This window comes from Pogona vitticeps, chromosome 1 (genome assembly GCF_051106095.1).
Source record: "Pogona vitticeps strain Pit_001003342236 chromosome 1, PviZW2.1, whole genome shotgun sequence".
Classification (NCBI taxonomy): domain Eukaryota; kingdom Metazoa; phylum Chordata; class Lepidosauria; order Squamata; family Agamidae; genus Pogona; species Pogona vitticeps.
Window position 1 is genome coordinate 193,390,986 of NC_135783.1, and position 14,227 is coordinate 193,405,212.

At 42.4% G+C, this 14,227-nt stretch overlaps 1 protein-coding gene across 1 annotated transcript in view; it reads right to left on the reverse strand.

Moving 5' to 3' along the window:
- The window catches only part of ITGAV (integrin subunit alpha V), an 82,701-nt gene that overhangs the window by 25,725 nt on the left and 42,749 nt on the right, over window positions 1–14,227 (reverse strand). Inside the window, exons 6-17 of the mRNA XM_072981262.2 lie at window positions 13,623–13,668; window positions 12,182–12,307; window positions 11,521–11,565; window positions 10,845–10,888; window positions 10,686–10,742; window positions 9,019–9,071; window positions 6,917–7,125; window positions 5,821–6,012; window positions 3,681–3,726; window positions 2,981–3,082; window positions 2,173–2,231; window positions 327–481 (exon numbers count right to left, since the gene is read on the reverse strand). Of these exons, the coding sequence (XP_072837363.2) occupies window positions 327–481; window positions 2,173–2,231; window positions 2,981–3,082; window positions 3,681–3,726; window positions 5,821–6,012; window positions 6,917–7,125; window positions 9,019–9,071; window positions 10,686–10,742; window positions 10,845–10,888; window positions 11,521–11,565; window positions 12,182–12,307; window positions 13,623–13,668 (1,134 nt within the window). The remainder of the gene's footprint in view (window positions 1–326; window positions 482–2,172; window positions 2,232–2,980; window positions 3,083–3,680; window positions 3,727–5,820; window positions 6,013–6,916; window positions 7,126–9,018; window positions 9,072–10,685; window positions 10,743–10,844; window positions 10,889–11,520; window positions 11,566–12,181; window positions 12,308–13,622; window positions 13,669–14,227) is intronic.

The window sequence follows — 14,227 nt, forward strand, 5'->3', positions numbered from 1 at the left end:
ATACAATAAAAATTCAGAACAATAAAAATGCAATTAAAAATATATATATATAAATTGCCATCGGACCCACAGCTAATATTATTTCAATTAAAAGCCTTCTGGAACAAGAAATGTCATCAGTGTCAGCACCAGACAAATCTCAGTCTAAAGGCATAATCAAAATCGTATTTAAGATATACATAGAAAAAACTTCTCCAGGATAAAAGTGGGCCAAAACCTGCCAGTCAGCCTTGCATTGTCAGTCTCTGATTCCAGACATGGCAAGGATCAAACCTATTCCTACAAAGTACATGGGTGGTGGGTTGTAATCATGTGTTTATTCTTACCCTTAAAAAAGCCTGAAGTTCTTCACAGCTCATTCGACCCCCTCTCGGGACAGTCATGTTTTTAGAGTGAGCAGGTTGCCTGCTGTGGAGAAAGAGGGCTCTCCTGATGGCCCCTTTCTGCTTCAGTTTGTCCAAGAGCAGCTCCACGTGGAAAGCTGTCACCAAAACATAAAGAAGCATTTCGGTGAGGCAACCTTTTGGTTCAGAGTCGGCCAGCAGAAGCGGCAGTTGCAGTGATCCATTACCCTGACTGGAGGGAGATTTGGATTTGCAGTGAGTGCCGGGACAGGTTAGGGTCTGCAGCGTCCCAGCCGTGTGGCTTCGCTTAGCGACAAAGGACTCTCACTGCAAAGTGCCACTACAAAGTTCAATGTCAAGACTCCCACTCAGTTTTCCCAGCTACTGAGCAGCTGTGCCACCAGCACATGTCAAGACTCCAGCTGCTCTCTGCTTCCACCTCACATCTCCACACTCTGCTTTCTCTCTAGATCACATAAACCCTTCATCATTCACCTCATGTCTTCCAGTGTTTCTGCTGCTCACTGGAGATGGCCCTGTCCCGCTTCTAACCACCAAGTACACCATTCCTCTGGTCACCATTATCAGAAGTTCCCTGAGCTACCTAGAGCAGGGGTCCCCAACCCCTGGTCTGCAGCCCAATGCCGGTCTGTGGCCTGGGCTGGGCCACGGAGAGAGATCTCCCACCCACCCCCACATGCACTCCCCTGAAGAGATTTTTTTTGGGGGGGAGCCACTTTTCTGCACTTAGAAGCTCCCCCCCCTTTTCATCATTTCTGCTCCTTCAGAGGAGCTCCTTTAAGAGAGCCACCAGTGGGTCCTGGGAGTTAAAGGACTGCAACTGGACCTTCCAAATTTGTCCACTCCTTCCCTATGTGTTAGCCACTGTAACCATTCTCTTCAGGTTCACTCTTAGGCCTTGCTCTTTCACAAATGGGGGTACAAGCCTTCATGTACAAATGTACCTTTTTCGCTAACATTTAATTAGGCACAGCCTGAGGCAACCTGTTTATCATGCAGCCCAGTTTGCCACTTTAATTGGTTCTTTGCGGAAACATGGCTTCAGGCAACAAAGAGGCTGTGTAAAAATACGCCCCCGTCTGCAGACTCTGTAGCAGCTACAACTGGCAGCTACATATTAACTTGCTTGGTCTTCTGTGAAAATTTCACAGAGCCTCACCCAATTGTAACTTGCCCAATTTTGCCAATCAGTAATTCATGACTGGAATTATTAGCCCATCTTTGGCTTTTATATTACTCACAGAATCAATTACTGACACCTTCAAGCATAGCCAGACATTGTTTTCTGGCATTCTCTATAATACAAAGGAGATTCTTCTGGTCAACAGAGCAGCACAAAGCTATCTTCCACACTCTGAGCACTGCTTTGGGGTGGTATCTCAGCCAGAAGACTGAAAAAATCTGTGCATGCTTGAGACGGGTGAGGCCTTGACCGACAATAACAAGGGTGGGGGTGGGGGACAACTGCATTGTAATGGCTTCAAGATCTGCTGATCCAATGACCAAATCTTAACTGAATAGTAACTAAGTCTACACGGGTATAGCTCAGTGGGTTGCGATATCAAAGCTGGTGAATTCAGATCCTCACTGGGTCTCCCACGAGAGGGGCCAGCTGAAATCTCCCAGAGAGTCTTATGTGCCCTGCCCTCTGCGAAGCCTTGGAAACGCTGCCTGGTCTCAGAGTGACACCAGAAGGAAGAACTACTAGTAAGCCACTTCTGAGTTCTACCTTGAAAGTCCAACTTGGACCACTATAAGTGGATGTCATGTAACTAACATAATTATTAAGTGTATCTGCAGAACTTACTGAGGTCCCTGGGGAGACTTCCTTTGCCGTCAACTTTTAAGCAGAACTTGACAATAAAACTGTTGAGACAGAAAGAAAGATGGGTTAAAATGCAACCCACTTCAGTGCAGAGGCAGACCATGCTGAAACTACCAAAAATAAGTGCAGAACGGGCTTGTTGCTGTTAAAAAATGCAGCAACATCTTCTTACCTCTGAGACTTCACAGCTAAGCTATTCTGCAAGATCCCATGGCATGAACAGAGTCAGTGTCGCCGGTTTTAAGGACCCTTTCCAAATAATTTATGTTCCTTCCTTCAATTCTGTTCCTAAATATATTCTCTTAAAATATGAATGAACTGAATACAGCACTTTTCTTATAGTCACACATGTAAAGAAAAAAACCTAAAATTTCCATTACACTTCAAGGAGTCCCAAACTACGTTGGGCATTTCAAAGAAATGACAAGAGCTGCAACATCAGTGATTCACACCTTCTCCCCCCTCCCCCTGCACACTTTTAGGTAAAGCCTGGGAGGGGTGGGGTAGGGGTGAGGAGTCTCCATCTTTCCCTCTGGGGTGGGCAGCTCTCCACCACCTTATTTAGCATTGGCCACTGGGTTGACCCAGCCCCATTTTCTGTTCCACCTGTCTTTTGGAGGAACATAGGAAAAGGGAGCTCACATCCCATCCGCTTCCTCGTTATGGCTGCCTCGAACTAGCTGCCTGTTCATTTGTTAGCTTCTCGATAGCTTTTTTCATTCTGAATATTGTCGCAGAAAACACATGGTTCAGCCTTCTTGATTTCGCATTTGTGACAAAGCACTCTCACCAAGAAACTTTCCGGCCACTTTCTTCACAGGTTTTGTCCTCTGGATTTAGAATGGTTGGCGTGACTTCTAGTCCGGGGTTTACAGTAATGACTGGTCGTGCCCTTTTAAGGAAAAGTAGACAGGGATCAAAAAAGAGGCACCTGTCAGAAAGAACCATACCTTCTTCTCTACCAGTGATAGGTGACCTTTTGACCACTGGACGTGTAGACTTACACCTGCCTATATCCATGGTTGGGTTCCAGCTGACAGAGGTTATTTAGACTGTGTTATTCTTAAGCACCAACATCCACCTCATTGCCTTACTTGGTGCAAATGTTCTCTTTTGTAAACACATCTGTTCTTTCCCAGGATTCTCACTCTCAAAGCTTACTTTCAAAACTGACCCAGGCTTTGGTCAGGATGCCCAGTATGACGGCTGATGTTACGCTTCTTGTTGCTGGGCACACTACTTATTTGGAGGACTAGGAGCAAGATTTAAAGAGATAACATCACCTGCCAACAGTTTTTTGGCTACAACAACACTGGTGTGCTGTGGGAGAGTGTGCAAAGGAAAACAGAAACCTTAACCTGGAACTTCTGATAGGATCCAGGGAAAGACCCTGATAGACTCGTTCTCACTTGTCCTGCAATATTATTTCTGAATACTGTATATTTACATATTTAAACATCACAGACCTTCATCCCAACATTCGCCCTTACCTGTACAAAGCAACTTTGTCAACGCCAAAAGCTCCTACAATCAGATCTGAAAACAGAATTAAATAATACAGGTTTCACATTTGATACCTGGTGTTTATAAATCTGATCAACAACATGTCACTAGAACATGAAGTCAGAAGAAGATGCCTTTGTTATCATAACAAAGGGACCAAAATTTAACCTTGGATACAAAAGGTTAAAATGGAGGATACATAGGCAATTCACATCTGATGGAAGTCTGAGAATCTGCTTTATTGGACACGTTTACCAGAGGCGCACTTAAATTATTTAGGAATCATATTTTTTCTGATTCTTGCAGATGGAATAAGAAATTCCCACTCTTTGTCTTCTGCATTTTTCCAAACACACATTAAAAGTAAATACAAAATAGAAAGGAGTGCTTCCCTAAGTCTCCTGGAATTGCCTTTTTTAAAAATCTACTTTTGTGCAATTATATAATTGCAATGGCTGAAATCCAGTGGCAATTTGCAGCAAGAATAGGGCCACTGAATCAATAGGGATCTGGTGAGTCAACCTCTCCAGCTTCTTCAGTTATTTCAACGGGCCTTCTCTCATTGCAACTTACAGTGCGAAGCAACAGGTTTTCAGCCTTTGCATTTTATTTTCAGTTTAAGCACTGTACATTTCAACACTGGAAACATTATTGTGCATTTTTATTTCCCTAGTTTTTCCCTAGGAGGATGGGGAATTCTACAAAAACTGTAATGGATGTTTTGGAATCTGAAATTCTAGACCAGTGGTCTGAGAACAGGGGTAAATTACCCCAAACTGGGTAAAAATGAAAATTCTGGGGGTAATGAGCAGAGCTACCTTGTAGGATTTTAAGCATAACCTTGCTAGCGTGTGAAATGAGTGCAATTGTACGGTAGTTGGAGCATTCTTTGGCACTGCCCTTCTTTGGGATTGGAATGTAGACTGATCTTTTCCAATCCTCTGGCTACTGCTGAGTTTTCCATTGATGATGATAAAAAAAAATAGCGTACTGGTCTTTGATATTGGACTGTGGCACCAGGGTGGGTGACATGACCTTTAGCCTTTTTGCACACCACATACAGAATAATTAAAGTGGTAGGAACCCCCCCCCCCAACTGTGCCTTGGCTGTCTCTAGGAAACACGTCATTGCTAGCACAACTCTGGTAGCCACTGATGATGATTAAATCCTCTGCGAGCTAGCAAAAATTTAATGCAACTTGCTAGGCACGTTGGACACCTTACTACTCCCTATACCACCCCATGGCTGGAGTGCAATGTGTTTCAGCAAAAATAGTGCACGTCTTTATTAAATTTGGTGCAGCCTGCTAGTTCGGTACATAGCCTGGCAGCCATTGATACTGATGATATATCCTGCTAGTTTGGTACACAGCCTGTGTAGATTCAATAATATTTTGAATTCAAATAATGTATGATTTCCTTCCTTTCAAATCAAGGGAGTAATGTCGGCATATATAAATTTTTTGGGGGGGTAAAAGGTAAAAAAGTTCCCTGACCCCTTTTCTAGACCAAACTCAACAAGAGCAAAAACCCAAGAGATACCGTGAATTATAAACACAAAAACAAACTGAAATCAAGAGATCTTCTGATCCTTAGTGAAGACCCAAACTCAAGCTCGGATCACACGTTAAGGGAAACGTGTACAGTGGGGTCTCGACTTACGAACTTAATCCGTATTGGAAGGCAGTTCTCAGGTCGAAAAGTTCTTAAGTCGAATCTGCATTTCCCTTAGGAATGCATTGAAAACCATTTAATCCGTATCTGCTCTTTTTGTCCATAGAAACGAATGGGAAGCTGCTATTCTGCCTTCTGCCACTAGAGGGGGATATTTTTTCTTTTTTTCTTTTAACCTAAGATGACTTAGCTTTTAAAAAAAGGGAAAAAAAGAGTTCGTAACTCGAATCTAAGTTCGTAAGTCTAGTCCATATAGTCCTATGAGAGCGGTTCGTAAGTCGAAACGTTCGTATATCGAGCCGTTCGTAAGTCGAGACCCCACTGTACTTCATTCATTCTCTTCCTCTTTACAGTGAACCATACCTCATGAGGAGTTCCCACTAGACTATATAGGTCACATGCTCTCTTTATAAAGACACAGTACTGCTTGTACTGCCATTACTGCAACATCACCTGGATAGCCATTTTTGTCCACATCAGTAGCTCCTTTCAGTGAGTATCCAAAGCTGGGTGGCATTGTCGCAGAGGTCCACTGCCCTTCAAGGACTTGGGACGGCACTCCATTCAAACCTGTAGCTCTTCCATTGTAAATGTAGACCAGCCCTTTCTTGTCTTCTCCACCATATGGAGCTGCTACTGCAACATCTACAAACCAAAGAGAAACATTTCAAACTTTTCAAAAAAGAGATACACATTTACTTAAATACAAACTAACGTAGGTGTGGGCACGGAACACATTCCACTGACAAAATGCTTAGTCCAAGCCTTCCTTCCTTCACTTACAGGCAGGCTTCGCATCCCATGGATTCTGAAAGGTTAATAACAATGCTGACAACTGGGATAGACTCAAATAAGAGATACAATTTTAAAGTCAGCGAGAGTTTGAGTTTCCTCAATAAGCTTCCTCAGTAAGGGGGAGGGGCTGCCTTGAAAATCAAACACACACACACACACGCACACGGCCCAGCAGGGGGATGGTGGGGGGAGCCTCGGAAGGGTCCGAGAATGCCTTCCAGGATGCTTCGGAGGCTCCCCCCGTGGAGCCAGCAGGCCGAAATTGCCAGAATATTTTTTTCCTGTTTTCCTCCCCTAAAAATGAGGTGCGTCTTATGGAGAGGTGGGTCTTATGGAGCAAACAATACAGTAATATACAATGGAAATTGTTATTTTTTAAACATAAGGGACTTCAACAGAATTCTCTTCAGTACAGAGGAGACAGTGTTAAATAGAAACAGTACTTGTATGGCCCAATCCAATAACTCATTCCTATTTGTCATCAAAAAGCCTTGCTACCCAAAGCTATAAGCATGTGATGGCTTTTCCAAAGTAGTCGGGTAGCCAACAGCTTTAAGAAGAAGGTGAAGCAAATAAGATTATAATAACTACTTTGCTAGACAAGTTCCACTAATCTGGTATTCCTGTTGTTTGCAGGCGTGAGCCAGACATGCAACTTGGTGGTACAACCCAGAAATAACTTTACAGGGGCTTGAAATTCCCTACACCCCTGGCAGGCTAAAGTGTTGGGAACGGTAATGGCGTAGCACTTTACCATTGAAGCCATCCTGGTCAAGGTCTCCCAAAGGTGCGATGGAGCTGCTGAATCTTGCAAAAACCTCAAAGCCATTCAGCTTCATGACCTGACTCTGAAGGCCTCCAGCAGCTTGCTGAAGATAAATGGACACCTGACCTACTTCTAGGAGCTTGCCATCTGAACCACGGTCCATGAAAAGTGGAGCTCCAATCAGCAGATCTGCATAGCTGAAGGGGAGAATGAGGGGAGGGGGGGAAGAGAGGAAGAGAGAGAGAGAGAGAGATGAAGAGTCCTTCAGCCACTCTTGTCCTATTTTTCCCATGAGCTCAAGACAGCCTATATGGCACATAGCTGTATCTCTTGCTAAATAAGCAACCAGCAGCAGCCATGGCGGTACTGACTCACTGTCTGGAAGCTGTGACCAGATGGCAGAAGGCTAGCAATCTCATGCTTCATCCAGACAAGATGGAGGTGATGCTGGTGTCTTGGCAACTGACAAACAACTCCCACAGGGCTAATGGAGAAAGAAAATTTTCCTTATCAGCCGAGTAAGGAGCTTTGGTGTTTTCATAGATGCAAGGCACCCTCCGGAAGAGATCAGTGGGCACGGAGGCCAAGTCAGCTTGTTCCTGATCTGAAAATTTTCTCCTTACCTGGAGAAAGCAGATATGACTGCACAGATTTATGCTAGCATAAGAGTGTGATCAGATGACTGTAATTCATTCTGTGTTGAATGAGGTCCTTCGGGAACACTCAGAAGTTTCAAACAATACAGCACACAATAGGCTGCTAACTGTCTCAATCTTAACGTCTTGGATTCTGTCTCAATCTTAACATCTATTTTGGACCAGTTAAATTAGCTGCCAGTGGTTTCCCAGGTTCAATTCAATGTGTTGGCTATTACCTTTAAGGATGATCAAGGACTAGAGACCAAGTCCTCTAACGAAAGACTGCCAGATCTGGGCATGTTCAGCCTTCAGAAAAGAAGACTGAGGGGAGGAGTGATAGCACTCTTCAAATACTTGAATACTATCACACAGAGGAAAGGCAGGATCCGTTTTCAATCATCCCACGGTGAGGTTCACATAGTAATAAGCTCAAGTGACAGGAAACCAGACTTTGAATGAATATTCCTAACCATTAGTGTGACAATCAAACAAGCCATCTCACCTTCCACTGAATTCACAACAATGCTGTGGAAGATTTCATGGGGTAAGTCATCAATGCATTAAAGGTTTAGAGATTTATCTCATGCACTTCAAATAAAGGATTGTGAAAAGAGAGGGCAGTCTAGGTGGCTGCTCCTAGGCTTTGGAATAAACTGCCCCAAGAAGCCAAGCTGTCTCCCCTCCCTCTTGTCCTTTTGCTGTCAGGCAAAGAACTTCCGCTTCAAGCAGGGCTTTTAAGCAATAAGTGAGGGGAACACTCAGTTTATGAAATGTAGATAATTTTATATGTTTTTATAACTGCTTTTAATCTTGATAAATGTCTTAATATCTTTTAATATAGTTTTGCATAGTTTTTAAAACTTGTTATTATTCTACCGTTTAATTACTGTGACCTGCCTAGGGCTCCCTAGGGGAAGAAAGGCAGCATCTAAATAATGTAAAAATATAAATAAATAAAAAGTCTGGCAAAACAATAAATAAAAAGCGAGGGACGTGGTGGCGCTGTGGGTTAAACCACAGAAGCCTCTGTGCTACAAGGTCAGAAGACCAGCAGTCGTAAGATCGAATCCATGTGACAGAGTGAGCTCCCGTCGCTTGTCCCAGCTCCTGCCAACCTAGCAGTTCGAAAGCATGTAAATGAAAGTAAATAGGTACCACCTCGGTGGGAAGGTAACAGTGTTCCGCGTCTAAATTGCGCTGGCCACGTGACCACAGAAACTATCTTCGGACAAACGCTTGCTCTATGGCTTGGAGATGAGCATCACCCCCTAGAGTCAGACACGACTGGACTAAATGTCAAAGGGAACCTTTACCTTATAAATAAATGCTAAATAAAGGATCCCAACAGAACAAGCCAATAAAATGAAATAACGCCACTAAACATGGATATTATGGGTTTTTATTATGGGTTTTATGCTATTTCTAATCTTAAACAAACCTTTAAACACTTACCCATCCCCATTGATATCTGTGACAGCCACAGAATATCCAAAATAAGCAGCCATCTGGAAGACAAATTAAAACGGCAATAATGTTGCATTAAAAAAATTTAAAAATAAGGCATCACAGCCATTTTTGACCACTAAAAACTCCCTTTCCATGCATACTTTAAAAGCCACTGCCAAATAGAAGTAAAAGTGAAGGGAATCCAGTCTCTTTTATTCTCCATTACTCTGGTTCAAAGCAGGGGTAACACATGGATGTTGTTGGATTATAACTCCCACCAGACCTCACAAGCACAGCCAGTGGTAAGGTGCGAACATTTAGAGAGCCACATGGTCCCCATCGCTGGTCCAATGAACATCAATTTGCATTCTCCAGTGACATCTCCAACTAGTCACAGGAATTCCAGTCCTAGGAGTTAATTCTAAGGTAGGGAAGGAGGTAAGGAATATTTACAAACACTATGGCAGCCGCCCTCAGTTAAAATGAGAGTGTGGTAGCAGAAATAATTCACAGCCATTTCATTTGGCTGCTTTAGAATCAGAACTTGGTGAAGTAAATACAAGACTTTGAAAATTGGAAAAGGTGTCATGTAGAAGAGGAAGCTGAGCTTGCTTGTGAGACAAAATTAGAATAATTGGCTTGAAATCTTGATGAAGCCGATTTCCGAATGTTATCCAGAGGAACATACTGCCCTGGGATGGTGGATTTTTCCTTCTCTGGGCACTTCTAATTCAAGGTTGGACAGCCATCTGTCAGAGATGCTGTAGATCTTGTACTGCAAAGCCTGCACTAGGCAGAACTGGTTTAGATCAAACAGTGGCCCTTCATATATTGTGGACTTGAATTCCCAGAACATACAACTAGAAGCATTAGGGGTAACGGATTGTGGAAGTGGTAGTCCACAATGATCTGGAGGCCCAAAGCTCCCCAGCACTGAAGAAAATGATACCTTGACCTCTTGTGATTTAGAAAATTGAGACAAGGAAGTCCCATCCATGGAGCTGATTTTGCTGAGTGGCTATCTAGCCCTCTTCTCAGAATGGCCTTCATCAACAGTCATTTTACTCCACTGCATCTGAGGGATCCATGAGATGGCAGGGTCTCCTCTACCAGCTCAGAGAGGACAATCTGCCATCAAGCACCCTCCTTCCCCGAAGTGCCTCATTCACTTGTTGTAATGCATGAATTCGATTATTTCCTGCTTGCTGGATAGCTCAGTGAGTTAAGTATTTGGCTGTGGAGCCAGAGGTTGGGAGTTCAGTTCCCCACTATGCCACTCGCAAGTAAAGCCACCCTGTGTGGCCTTGGGCAAGCTGTACAGCCCCAGGGCACCTCCAGAGGAAGGGAATGGGAAACCACTTCTGTGTTAACAGCACACCGTTATTATAGATTGCTTAGGGAACTGAAGTGCAAAACATGCTTTTGGATTCTAAAAAGAGAACAAAATCCATCAACCCTGTTCCCCCCTCCCCCCCAAAAAAACCTTTAAAAATCTACTCAAAACTTCTTAAAATCTTTAGTTTACCTTATCTGTCTTGTGTTTTATACTTCACTGGCCAAAGACAAACATGTATATCAAAACACTACCCTCTTGTACAAGAGAAAAACATATCTTGGGTCCCCTTATCAGGAGAAAGGCAGCATATAAATAAAACAAAGAAATAAATAAATACCTGCTCGCCGGTAAAGTTATACATGGATGCCATAGTTTTCCCATTATAAATGGACACCTGAAGAAGAGGTATCAATAAAAAAAATCTGTGTTATGGTGTATTTCAATGGCTGGTGGAACAAAGATCTGCCACTGAAGAAAGAAGGCATAAGTTTCCTACCATGCCCAAAGTCCGTGCTGCTCTTGGCACGCCAGACACAAAATCTGAAAATAAACCAGAAAAAGTAGCTTCCTGTGACTTGTGCAAACAGGAACCAAGGCTCTTCAAAAACCCTCTCCACATCTCCCTTTTAAAAACAAGTAATATAACATAACATATAACACAATATCACATCACAGAGGCAAGCATCTGTTTACTTCTTCTTCTTTCCCTCCCTTCCTTCAACACCAGACTGCAGGAGCCTGGATGGGGTCTTTCGGAGTGGGGGGGATGGTCAATTTCACCCCCAGAGTCTGTTCTGTTGGGACAACAGGGGTTACAACCCTATGGCCAGAGTCCTGCTACAAAGCTCCACTGATTCAGTGGGAGTGATGTCACTGCCCGACTGCTGCTAATTAAAGAGTTCCTGCTTTGATTTTCAGTTGTGCATGACTCATGTGCAATGAGACAAAAGTGGCACCCCCTGAACTCAAAACAAGAGCTCTTTAACTAGTGGCAATCTGTGACTTCTACTGAGCTACACAACAGGACTTTGGCCGGGAGATTAAAAATGGAAGCAAAGTACAAGATTGCAGTTTGGGGACACTTGATTATTCAGCTTTTCAAATCTACTAGCTGCTAACTTTAAAAAACAATGTAGATCTTAAAACATTACACAAATACAAACAAGCCATACCTTCTATTCCATCACCACTGAAGTCTCCCACAGCGACTGAATAACCTGTCAAAATGAAGAGAAACCAAGAGTCAAGAGGACATGCAAACACCTATAATGGTAAATAAGCACAAGATCAGATTTTTCAGCATCGGTCTAAGTCTATCCACCTGTCTGCTTGTAATTAACCCACTCAGATTAGCTCTCCTCCTGGATGCTGCTGCTGGAAGGGTTGCCATCTCACTGTGTGAGATGGAAAAGGAAGCAGGATCCTCTTCTGCTTGGTTAGACTTTTCTAGCTAACACATTTTAGACACAGCAATGAAAAAGTGCCACCATAAAAAATACCAGTTACTTTATGCTTTCTTTGCCCAAATATAGACATTTGTCTATATTTAAGAATCAGCAGATGCATACACAACACTAATCGATACAGAAAACATGGCCTTTCAGACATTTTGTTGTAGGCTGTTGCAATGTGTTTGGCTGCACTGATTAACGCCGGGTTTCACCCCCCTCCAACTCATCAGGAGCATGATGGTCCCAAATGGCCCACAATATCTCCCTCCAGTCCATCATACTCATCAGGATTTGGCAGAAGCATATCAAGGCAGTAAGAACAAGTTCATAGGTTGAATTCTGACACACACAAAAAGAGCTCTTTTGCTTTCAAGACACTCACCCAAGTAACTGTCGTCGAAAGCAGCGCTGGCCGACCGTGTTGCTAACTGGTTGTCGTACTTGGTAGTATAGACTCTCGCATTGTATTTTGACACAATCTCAGCCACTTGATCAGAAATTAGTTGACCTGGACAAACACAGAGGAACTGACAGGTAAACACAGCAGAGGCAGAAATAAAAGCAAACAAACAAGAATATAGGGTAGTGAAAGATTTGTACTGCAGTTGAGTTTCTGTGGATTATAAGCCATAGATTTGTAATCCACAATTACTCCTATTGGTAGTTATACCTGCAGAAGGCAACTGTTTAACTCATGAAGGCTTGTCACTGGTAATTACTGTACTAAGTTCCTGCTTGGATTTTCTGACATACACCTGTTCAGTGAGTTTGTATGTACCCAACATTTCTTCTGGAGGCCCTTATTGGCAAATGAGAAGCTGCTGTGAGTTGTGATGTTTGTCTTCTGCAGGTGCAACAATGCATTAGTACTTCGGCCCCATCCACAGATGCATGGAGCATAATCATTAGCCACAGGTACTACCCATACAAATATGTATCTTAATCATTATATTATGTATGTCTAGACTATAACCAATGAAAATTCACAATGAAATACACCAGTCTTGAAGGTGCCACAATACTTTGGTTTTTCTATTTGTTACACATGCTATTGAACATGTATAAAATAAACTGTAAAATAACTGCATTTCTCACAGTTAAAAAGAAAGAGAGAGAGAAAGGAAAGTGTCAATTTCTAAGACTAGCCATGTTAAGTCTGTTGCAGAAAACCAATAGCGTCTTATGGCACATTAAATAACAACATATTCATTGTAGCACAAGCATTCAAAGGTAACAGCCTAATTCATAAGGTGCTTGAAAGATTGTTGTCTACCATATTTAATGTTGTTTGTTCTGGAGCTTATAATTTAATTTTAATTGTTTTGGTCTACTTTTTTTAAAAAAAAGAATGAGATTCTCCTTCATATACTGTGATACATGAACTGAAACCTTCATCATCATCAGCTACGTAGTGTGTCAACTGAATCACAACAGTCCCTCTCCAAATAAGCTTTAAAAATAGCCACTTCGGGAGTTTCAGCAGAAAGGTAATCAGGTGGACATTCACCCTTTCAAATGCCAACCCTCCCAATCCTCTACCCGTATCTGCTTTTGATCCCTGAAGCATTCCAAATGTATAGCAGCACCCACTTAATTTTTAAAATAAATTTAATTTTTTTTAATGACAAGTACACATAGTACTACACACACGAAAAATCACAGCCTTGATTGGTACCCTATATTTCCCCCTCACAAAGTAAATTTATCAGGAAAAAGGATACTCAGGGTTTAATTGTGCATTTTATGGGTAACACAGCATTAGTCCCTAGAAAACATGACTGTTTCGATAGCCACTGTTTTTGCAGCAAAATGCCTTGACTTACCTTGCCAATAGAAGCTTCCCGGTCCTCCCAAAAGTACTCTGTCTCCCTGTGGGAAAGAAATAACTAAGTTTTTTTTGTTGTTGTAGAATATAAGCAAACATACATTCCAACAAGTAAGGGAATGAAGTATTCCAATGTGCTGCCGTCTAAGCTTCAAGTTCCCTCTTTGTGTTAGAACCATCAGAGTCTGAGCAGAAGACAGTGCCTGCATATAATCCCATTTTTTGTGTGTGGAAATTCCAGGTTAGCGATATTTTGCAGATAGGTAAAACACTTATTCAGTAGATTACAAGCTACCTAAAATGATTACATATTACATTTAATTATCTTTACATGTTGTTGCTTAACTTAGATTTACTTGTGAGTTTTCAAAGGTTACACTTGGTTAATACATGATCTGTGAACAACCTGGATTTTGTCTGTAAGAAAAGCTGGGATAAATGCACGGATATTTATGTGTGAACAAATAGGGGGTGTGAGAACATGCAAGTACATGTAGGCATGAAGCATAACACCCAAGCTGTTATGAACCAAGAAGTCCATTTTGCATCCCTCAGTGTGTGGCAGGTTTAAGCTATGGTTTCTTGAAGCAAGCCAACATCAAA